The sequence below is a fragment of the Trichosurus vulpecula genome, chromosome 5 (assembly GCF_011100635.1).
Source record: "Trichosurus vulpecula isolate mTriVul1 chromosome 5, mTriVul1.pri, whole genome shotgun sequence".
NCBI lineage: Eukaryota > Metazoa > Chordata > Mammalia > Diprotodontia > Phalangeridae > Trichosurus > Trichosurus vulpecula.
In genome coordinates this window covers 241,740,842-241,751,768 of record NC_050577.1, presented here as the reverse complement: position 1 = coordinate 241,751,768, position 10,927 = coordinate 241,740,842, and the positions used below count along the sequence as shown (strand labels likewise).

General features: G+C 45.7%; 1 protein-coding gene across 1 annotated transcript; it reads right to left on the bottom strand.

Moving 5' to 3' along the window:
• Window positions 1–1,621: 1,621 nt before the first annotated feature.
• On the bottom strand, window positions 1,622–9,760 carry PHLDA1 (pleckstrin homology like domain family A member 1). The gene is made up of 4 exons (XM_036760725.1): window positions 9,687–9,760; window positions 9,019–9,158; window positions 7,457–8,894; window positions 1,622–6,974 (listed from the first exon to the last, which is right to left on the bottom strand). Exons 1-3 carry the CDS (start codon window positions 9,758–9,760, stop codon window positions 7,498–7,500), a joined length of 1,611 nt encoding a protein of 536 aa, XP_036616620.1. The 3' UTR covers window positions 1,622–6,974; window positions 7,457–7,497.
• Between the last annotated feature and the right edge of the window lie 1,167 nt (window positions 9,761–10,927).

The window sequence follows — 10,927 nt, the reverse complement described above, 5'->3', positions numbered from 1 at the left end:
TGTATAAACAACCAAAATGCCAAATACCTTATAGTTCCTTCTTCAAATAAAATTTCCCATTAGCCCACATAAAGAGCTCCAGTGATGATATGTCAACAGACCTTCAGGAGCAATGTGAAGGGAGGAGGGAAGTCTATTGGAAGGGGGACAGGAAAGAGTGCTGGAAGCAGGAAAACCTGGGTGTGAACTTAGCTTCAGATACTTCCCAGCTGTGTGACTCTGGACAAGCTAGGTTTGTTGTGTTTTTGGGTTTTTTTGAGGCAATTGTGGTTAAGTGACTTGCTCAGGGTCACACAGCTTGAAAGTGTCTGAGATTTCTCTATCCATTATGACATCTCAATGCTCTCCCCCACCCCCCACAAGCTATTAACCACATCTCAGCTTCATTTTCCTCAACTACAATATGCAAATGCTAATAGTTGCCTATGTCATAGTGTTGTTCTCAGGAACAAATGAATGAAATAGCAAATGTGAATCACTTTGTACACCTTAAAAGCACTGTATCAGTGGGCACCAATGTTCTTATCCTCAGCTCACCAAGGAGGCTAGGAGGCCAGAAAGGGTCACAGAGGTCATCGGGTCCAACCCTATAATTTTATAGATGAGGAAACTTAGATTCAGGATGGCAGCTAGGTGGCACAGTGGATAGAGTGCCAGGCCTGGAGTCAAGGAGCTTCATCTTCATGACTTCAAATCCGGCCTTAGATACTAGCTGTGTGACTTTGGGCAAGTCATTTAACCCTGGTTGCCTCATTTTCTTCATCTGTAAAATGAGCTAGAGAAAGAAATGGCAAACCATGCCAGTGTCTTTGCCAAGAAAACTCCAAATGGGGTCACGAAGAGTCGGACACAACTGAAAACAAATTAAAAAAAGAGATTCAAGAGGGGTTAAGTGCCTTACCTAAGGCCACACAGGGAGTAAGAGACAGAGGTAGGACTTGAACCCAGGTCCTTTGCAAAGTCACTTGCCCCACTTATCTCCTCTTGGAGTAAATTTTCCTTTCACCATTCATTTCTTTCCACTTCGAAAATCTAGATCAGCAGTTATCGGCGCACAGCCCTAATATCTTCAAATGCCCTCACCTATTTAAAAATCTTTGGGATGCCAACAATGATGAGTAAGGGGAAAACCCGATCTGTTAGTAAGACAGGGGCTTTCCTCGGTTTTCCTTGCAGCACTATTACCACCTCTACTGCCACCATCTTTGCAAGGCTTGTCAGCTCAGGGCCTAATCCTCATCCTTACATATGTCACAAAACCCTGGAATGTATCAAGAAAGCCAATTCACCAGGGGCCAGGTTCTCAATCTAAGCCTTTTCAAGGCAAATTGGACGAAAGGAATCAGCATTATGAAATCGAACTCAAATTCCCTTGGGGAGACTTGGCAATTTCCCGTGTTGGGAAATCCCAGGGAATGTCATTGATGGGAAAAGAAGAAAAGAACAAAAAACAAAAGCCTAACCCTTCAAAAACAATGTGCTTTTTTCCCCCTTCTGTTAAGACAGGTTAAGGAACACCCTTTTTGGTAAGTGCCTGATTTCTTTTGAGATCCCTGGACCTCTGACACATGTATGCATGACAGCACACATCAGTATAAGAAGTCTTTCCAGAAGCCAACAGGTCATTTCAGTAGATAGCTCTTTATTGGAAATGGAATGTATATTGAAAAAATATGAAAAATAAATCACATCTCTCAGAAATGTCCTATTTACACTAAAATAATAACACTAGTCAGTTCACAAGGATGATACGCTAGAAAACTTTTGGTACATTGTGGCACCTTCCACTTTTCAGAAACCAGCAGTTGCATGTTATGAACCTTAAAGAAAAGGGATTACTGAAGAATGCAACAGGCAAAGGATTTGTAAACCATCTTGCCTCTGGAAAATCAATATTAAATCTCAGGAGGCCTCCTGTTACCAAAACCTGCTTCTTTCCCCTACATTGCTTCATCACAGGTTTCAGTTCAAAACATTGGTTATCATCTTTTATCAACTACTGTAAAGATGTTACTAAGGATACTGGGCTCTCATTAAATAGCCTTTCCTATTCTTTTCCAGGAAAAACTGTTGAATCCTGGACTCTGTGTTCTGTTAAGCAACATTCCCAACAAATGAGTAGGTCATTTCACTACTTTCTATAAGTTTGTGGCAGTTGACACCACTGGTGAAAAATTAACTCTGGAAGCTGTTGTTCAGAAAAAAGGAAAAAATGTGTAGAAAGAAAGACCCAAAGGGACTCCAGGGAAACTATCTGGGAGGGAAACAAAAGATCCCTCTCAAAAAAATAATAAAGTCATTTTCAACCATTGTGATATCATACATTGTTTGGAATTAGAAGAATGGATTTATTCCCCTCTAGAGAACATCATAAAACCAAATCACAAAACTCTTAATTTAAGAGTTGAAAGTCATGCAGCTAATTGACATTATACTTGGGATATTTTTATTGGTCAAGAGATTAAAGCTTTAGCGTGACCACTGAGAAAACAACAAATGGAACGCTCCGGAGATAAGCTTAAGTGATAATAGTAGAGGCCAGTTCCTGATACTAGCTGGGTGAGCAGGCCTCTTCGAAAGGCCATACTCCAGACTGATATAAGTCTTTACCCCTCTTCCACACTGTTTCAAAAAGTAAAAAAGAAAAGAAAAAGAAATGATGTGCACACTTGCAGCAAAGAAACCATCAGGAGGGAAGGAGGAAAACCAAGAAGCTTTTGATAATGGTGAGCACACAGTAAACTAGTTGCCCAAGTATACAGTTTTAACATTGCAAATCTTTTAAGTAAAATTCAGGGTGTTTGGTGTAAGCTGTGAATTCCAAGGCATGAAGTCAATAAGTATTAAGAACGCACTATATATATGTGCCATGCATCGTGCTAAGTGCTTGGATCTGAGGTTCAAATGACAACCAATTCTGTCCTTAATTTACTGGTCTGTTAAGTTGAGGTACAAATGGAAAGAGCCAGAATCAGGTATTTCAAAGTTTGTTTCATACACCTCCTGACAATTTTCCTGGAACTTCTTAAGAGCTATTTCTCACTAAAAATAATAATAACTATATGAAAGCCAAGTATCAGGCCCACCTGGGAATATCAGGATGGAAGCTAGCAAGGCCTATCAAGAAATTACGCATTTTGCTAAGGTTCCTTATGACTATCTGTGAAGCATAGGCCTCTGTTATGAGAGTGATGTTTAAAGTTGACATGTTGTCTGCCCATCATGGCCTTAGATGTTAGTTTGGCCAAAATGAGTGAGGGGGTGAAGGACAGTGGAAAAGTGAGGCAAGACAACATATTCAAATATTTCTGGGGTGCTGGGCAGCAGCCAGTGTTTATTCAACAAATATCTGAGCCCCTACCAGGTACTCAGGGAGCACTCAGGGAGCAAAAGTCAAGATTCACAAGTTCCTTTTCATTTGCCTTCCAAATGCCCACATTTCTCACCAGTCCAGGAATGGATTTTTCAATACACATTCTCCTTCGTTTATTATCTTAAAGGGGGAATGTTACCTTTCTCCATGAGACTGACTGTTTTCTTGGTCCTCAAAAGACCTTGAGAGGCTAGTAAGGGGCAGGCATTATTATCTTTATTTTATAAGTAAGCATATAGAGCTACAGAGAGAAATTATCTTGGAAGGAAACTGTTGCATTGTGCTTTTAGCAGATCCTTTGCATTGCCCCCTAGCCAAACATATTAAAGTAAAACAATGAAAACATTTTTTAAAGCAATCTAGCTCTTTTGAAAAAAAATTTCTTTTAAACAACATTTCTAGGCATAGGATAGATTTGGAAAGTGACATGAGAGGTCACTTAGTGCAACCTCATCTTACAGCTGCAGAAACTGAAGAGAAGTGATTTTGTTCCAGGTGCCCTTGGTGGCACCTGGAAGAGCCAAGAATGAAACCCAGATCACCTGGCTCCAAAGTGAGAGATCTTTCCAATGTGTCATGCATGCAGCACCTGAGTAGCCATCAGCTTTTAAGAGGCAATTCATTGTAAGTCAAGGGATTGACAGAAACACTCTACTGGAGTGAGAAGACCTGAGATGGAATCTCAGCTTCAGGCAACCACCACCTCTGAGTCTCACTTCCCTTGGCTGTAAAATGGGAGGAGTGGCCCTCTACCTACTTCACCAGCGAATGTGAAGCATTTTGCAAACCAGAAAGACCCAGGTCAATACAGTCTATTATCACCTCATTTATTTTAACAAACATTATGAGTCATTAGCTTTCCTACCTCTCCCACCGTATGACTGGGAACTTGTTTTAAGGGGGCTGGAGTAGGTGATCTCTAAAGCCTGAACTTTAAATTCTATAATCTATGATATTTTAAATTTAACCAGGGAATCGAACCCGGATGACACCACTCACAGCTAGTGTTACAGTAAACAGCCAGGCACACAAAAACATGCCTGAAGGGTTGATGGGCAAGGTATTAATGAGACCCTCTGGACTTCCATCAAGAACAAACCGGATATAGCAACTCTGATGAGGCATATAAACAAAGCAGAGTGGATAAATGCCAGGCTAGTAGTCCAGAAGATATGGGGTTCAAGTACTGCCTCTGACACCAGCTATGTGACTTGGACAGATTACTTAACCCATCCAAGCCTGTTTTCTCATCTGTAAATTGAAAGGGCTATACTCAATGACCTCTAAGGTCCCTTCCAGTTCTCAATCTAGGATGCAAAGAAAGGACATCAGAAGTGGTGTTTTCCCCATTATAGGACCCATTTCTGTTTTTTTTAAGGGATTTATATGCATTTTTTTAAAAAGCACATCCATCTTAGACACCTGGTACATATCTTACCCATAGAATATGGAATTCGCCCTACGAAATTTAAAAGGGCTGCTTTGCTAGCTAGTGAGTTCTCCCATCACTGAAGTGTTGCTCAAACGGTAGATGGGAAATCTCCTTTAAGACCTGTTATTAAGTAGTTCTCTACACGGGAAAGGAGGTTGGACTTGACAACCTTCAGGGTCCCTTTTCAGAGCCATAGGATTCTGAACAGGGAGATGAATTTACTTGAAAAACTGATGGTTTTCATAGGGATGCTATGTCACAACGACTTTAGGGAAATCCTTATTTAAAAGTAGGAAAGCTTACTTTTCTTTTTCCACAAAGATTAACAGTGAGTAAAGTAGATTTTGACAACTGCTCTGACTCAAGCAAGGCCTTTTTTTTGGCTATTCAGCAATCTACAACATAGCTTCCAGTCACAATCAGAGAGATGCAAGTTAATTAAAGAGTTTTAGGGTTGATTTTAGGGTTGTTGGAGTTTTCTTTTTTTTTTTTTTTAAAGAAGGTTTCCAAACTTTGATACTTTTATCAATTTAAGTTTTACCCCTCAAAAGTGATTGGACCTTGAAACTACTAGTACAAGGGTTAGAGAAAAAGAAATTGGTATCTATACCTTACAAATTGGCCAAATGCCCACTAGTCCTCAAAGAGTGATGAAAAGTCTACCTCGGGCTAAAGAATTTAAAACAACTGATAGTTCTGTAGATAAGGAAGTGATTGACATCTAAAGGCTTAAAAAAAATTAGACTCTGCCCTGTGCAGGTTCTTACCATCCTTTTCTCCTTACACTGAAGTATTTCTTCTACCTTTTAAGAAAGGTCTGTGAGGTTTCAGGACCTTAAATGGAACTGGCACATCCATGCATCTCTCTCCCTCTCTCTCTCTCTCTCTCTCTCTCTCTCTCTCTCTCTCTCTCTCCTACTCACCTATCCCCCTACTTGTTCTAATTTCAGGGTTTTGTTAACTGAATACCAAGAACCCACACCCCAATAACTTTTCACAATCTGGCAGATGTACAAAGCAAAACATTTGTAGGTTTCTCTAAGCAATGCATTTTCACTACAAGAACTAAAGTGATCAATGTTTGAATTCTTTCAAATATTTACAACCTGGACTTTAGAATGAAGAATTCTTCAAACATCAATGCAAAAAAGGTCAGAAAATTAAATTCAAGTCAAACAAGAGACTTGGAGAAAGATCATAGTCAGAAGGGGTCGAAAACTTGAACCAAAGTAAGCGTCCTCTTTCCTGTTTTCTTTTCGAAATAATTTAACTAAGCACATATTTTTTAAGTTAATATACAAAACAAACCAAAATTTAGGTAATAGCTAAAGTTTTTCACATAGTGACATTTTGTTTCTGGCCCACTCCCAGCCCCACAGGGTTGAAAGAGAAATCTGATAATTCTTCGAAACAGCTGGTTGCTTTTTTAAATAAATATTTTGAAACCAAGTTTCAATATCTTTTTGTTCCCCTTTCAGAGAAGCTGTATCTAGAATATTAGATTCTCATAAATACACAATTCTTAACATTTAATTGCTTTTAATGAATTTCTACCCAAAATATAGCTCTAGGGGAAAATCAAATAAAAAAAAACTTAAACATCATAACATTTTGTCCAGCCACCTTGGCATGACAAACCATGGGTCACAAATAATACTCTTATTAAGATCTTGAAATAAATAAGTGGATTGATTCTCAGTGTCTCTTCCTGTCCTTTTCCCCTTCCCCTTCCCACATCTCCAAGGATCAGGGCTTATTATCATTAACAAATGGGGTTTAAAAAATTGTTTCATTTCTGGAAAATGGCCTACATTCAGAAATGTCTGAGAACAAGCATTTAAAAAAACTAATAAATAATTGCAAATTAAAATACATTAAAATAAAATTACAGTACATCATCTCTCCTAGAAGTCTCTCCATTCTAGAAGAGCCTTTCCAAGGTTCATAAATAAGTCAAAGTCTTCTTGACTCGAAATTCTTTCCTGCATCATGATGAGGCCTGTGCAGAAAACTAATTGGGAGGGGGGCGTCACAGGTTACCACAAAGGTGAGGTCCAAGATACTCGAGTCTAGTTGGGGTCCAGGGGAGGTGTTTCTTTAGTTTCCCGATTAACTGAAGACAACAGAAATGTGTTCTTCCCAACTTTCCGAAGAGTTCTTTCATTCAACCTGGAAAGTAATGAATGACACTGAATGACGCTGATGGCACTAAAGACTCCCAGATCCCTGTTCTCCTTTGACCATCCGCGCACGTTCTCCGACAATGGTCCCCTAAGCCACCGCTCCATGCCAGCTGGCACAGTGTTCCTTAGCGGAGCCCTTCTGTTCTGTACTGTCTCCCTCCCTCTCCCTCTGCCTGCCCGACTCTCTGCTCCAAGACCAGACTCCCCAGCGCCCAGCACCGGGCCTTCTTTGGCCACAAGTAGAAGACGCGGGTTGAACACGACTGCCTAATCGTGCCCGGGACCAGGGTAGACCTTTCCCATTCCCTCCTTGCCTCGAGTCCGGAAACTTCGCTTTCTTTTCTCTGTTTCCGTTGCATCATCTCAACACTCACTCCTCCTGCCCCGCTCATTAGTCCCAATCACTCTCCAGCCCGGGGGGCCTCGGGTACCCGTTATCTCCAGCCACAGCATCTCCCCACCCTTTACCTGTTCTGGCTTGGGTGAGGGGGGAACTGCCCTCTACCCTTTCAGGCGGAGTTGGACGTGCTGCGAAGGAGGCGGTGGACGGGCTGCTGCTGCTGCGGCGGCGGAGGTGGCTGCTGCGGCTGCTGCTGCTGCTGCTGCTGAGGGGGCTGTGGGTGCGGGTGCGGATGCGGGTGCGGGTGCTGGTGCGGGTGCGGGTCCCGCGGGAGCTGCTGCTGCTGCTGCTGTTGCACTAGGTGCTGCTGTTTCTGCCGGGTGGACTTCACGGCCAGGATGGCCTGGCGGTTCTTGTATTGCACCATCTGCAGAGTGATCTCCGCGTTCCAGCCCTGGTCCTGCGGGCACCGAAAGTCGATCTCTTTGCCCTCGGCCATGACTACGGTGAAGTACATGTACTTGCCCTTGCGCTCCACGCAGTCCACCGTCTTCATGTTGGAGAAATGCAGCTCCTTGAGCTTGGCGGGCGGCTCGAGGCCGGAGACGGCTGCGGCCGGGGGGCTCGGCTGGGGCTGCTCCGCCGCGGCCGCCTGCTGCTGCTGTTGCTGCTGCTGTTGCAGCTGCTTGGGGGGGATGAGCAGCAGCCCCTCCTCGGTGAGGATGCAGCATTTCTTCTTCCACAGCTGCAGCAGCCCGTCGCTGCGCTTCTCCAGCACCCCCTCCTTCAGCGCTTTGCAGCCGCCGCTCTCCAGCATCCTCTCGGCATAGGGGTGGCCGCCGCCGCCTCCGCCGCCCCTGCTCCTCCTGCCTGCCTCTCCTCCTCCCCGTCCTCCCCGTCCTCCTCGCCTCGTAGCCGCCGGCGCCGGGGGCAGCAGCAGCAGGCGGGCGCTGTCCTCCCCCCAGCGGCTCTCGCGGCCGCCCAAGCGGAGAGGGTAGAGGAGGCTGAGCAGGAGGACGCAGGGCAGGGCGGCTCGGGCGGCGGGGAGCCGCGTCCTGGGGTCCTGCCTGGTCTCGGCTCCTGCCTGCTGCCGGCTGCCGGCTGCCTGCCCTCCCTCCCTAGCTGGCCGCTCACTGGAGACGAGTGGCGCTGCCCCCTCCCGGCGCTTTTGAATGAGCCACCCCTCCCGCCCCAGAGTGACACCCAGCGGAAAAGGCGGCTCCGCACGCACCCACCCGCCCCCCCCGGCCCCAGCCAGCCAGCCGGACCGCCCCGCTCGCTCTCCAGACGAGGTTGGCTTGCGCCTGGGAACTTGGCTCCCTTCCAGACGTGGCTCAGCCCCCGCCCCGCCCTCCCTTCCCACCTCACTCCTCACGCCTTCCCTGGGAGTGGGGGGAAGGTGGGGATGGGAGCAGTGTCCCGGGGAGCGCCCCGTGCCCCGGCCAAGCAGGGCAAGGTGTCTGGCTGTCCAAGAGTCGTGCCCAGGACTGGGAGGTCGGAGGCGATGCTGGTGGGGCAGAAATCCTAGCTCCTCCCAGACCTCCTGGGAACCTGTTCCCTGTTTCCCTTCCCCCAAAAAGCAAAAAGTTGGGGGGTGTGGGGAAATCTTGTCACTGAGATCCCACTCAATCGCACCTCTACTTTCTGAAACTTGTCCTGCCGAATTCACCTCACCCCACCCCCAACTCACCTTCCGCAAAAAGCTGGGGGAAAAAATGCCGACTAGGGTCGTGCGGGGAGGAGTGGGGGGTTCCTGCACTGAAGTTGCATTCAATCGTACCTCTACCTTTTGAAACCGGTCCTTCTCCTACAACCTTCCACCACCCTACCCTATACCCCAAAAGACCCGGTAAAAAAGTGTGGGCTGGGGTCGTAGGGATGCTGTCACAGAGATTACGCCCCACGTCAGCCCTCAGAAACTAGCCCTTCTTCTAGCAACCTCTTCCTCCCCCGCAAAAAGTGGGGGTGTAGGATTCTTCCCCTGTTACACTACTCTAAACCCAGCTCCTGCTTTAATTCCCTCCTCGCTCCCCCAAATGTGAAAAAGAGTGAGTGGTGCTCGCGGGGGAACCCTGCCATTGAAATCGCACTCTGCTGTCGCAGAAAACAGTTCTTATCCTAGGAACCCCAGCAAAAAAAAATGCAAAGTGTGGGGGTGATGAGAGATACCAACACTGAGCCCATTCAATCACACTTCCGATCTAGCCCCCCTCAAACCAGCCCTTCTAGGAACCCCTCCCTCACCTCAAAAAAAAATTCAAGACAGATTGCAGAAGGTTGGGGATCCCTGCCAAGCTCAGCCCCTTTGGGCTCATGCCTCAGGATGGAAAACTGAGGACCGCGTGAAACCGGGCGAGCCTGGAGTCTGCCAGACGAACACGCTTGCAAACAGCCACACTGGATTTTCGGGTTACTCTGACAACATCCAACATCCACAACATATGTTAATGTCTAGGCACACAAGCACCTTCGCGTACGAAATCACCAGCGCCATTTGAATTGCGGGGCAATGTTAATTTGCTGTTCGAGCCTCAATCTCCAGATTAGCATCGGTCAGTATATGGGGGGAGGGCACGTCGTCTGGGCAGGGGTTTCCTTACACTCGTTCAGCTTCATTGCAGAGGAGCTCCGTGCTAGGCACAGAGTGCGATGGAAACATCAAAGCTTCTCAAAGAATTTCCTATCCAGTAAAGAAAACAACACCCCTTTTGCGCTGTGGCGCAGAACTGCATTACTTGTTCTCAGAAATCCCAGAGACAACCTTTTTCTGCCGTACTCATTTGTTGGGATGTTAACGGTAGAGACGCATTTTTTTTTTTTCGGAAATCCCAGCATTCCCCAACACTGTTAGATGAAGATGGCCTTTCAGGGGCTAGAGTCTGGACCAGGGGTGGGGAATTTGTTCTCTTAAGTTTGGATTCGGTCCAAGAGCCGTACTTGAGGACCTAGAGGGCCACATATGGCCTAGAGGCCGCAGGTTCCCCGCCCCTGGGCTAGACCATTAGCTTTTTCTTTCTTTCCTTTTTTAAACAAAGTCTGGGCTTTCATTTTTCCCGTGGTCCATAATGGCACTTCCTTCTCCAATCTTCCAATAGCAACTTCTATAGAAACTGCTCCCTGAGAGAAGTCCAATATTGAGATGTTTAATCAGAGGCATCAACCTCCGCTTTTACCCCGAGATGCCAGCCCATGTAAGGAAAGGTGGGCTATTTACTACTTGTGACCTTCGGAAAAGTAGGCCTCATCTCTCTGGCTTAGCTTCTTCCTTTCTAAAATGGAGATAATACTGGTCACTCTACCTTCCCCAGACGTTTGTTGTTAGGGGAGGGAGTTGATGCTCTAAATATGGTTCTCAGCGAGTTAGTCTGGATCCTAGATGTCAAGAGGACTCCCAAGTTGGAGGTTTTGAATGCAGCTGTCTTCCTGAAATGTCATGCCCTGTGGGAACGATACCTAAAGAGGAAATAACCCTTTATGTTTAAAAAAAAACCAAAAACCCCAAGGATTGTATTTTATCAATGAAATACCTCAATTTAATATGGCAAATTATTCATACCTCTCTCCTCACCAAGACAAGAAGCTTTAAAAAAAAAAAGGAA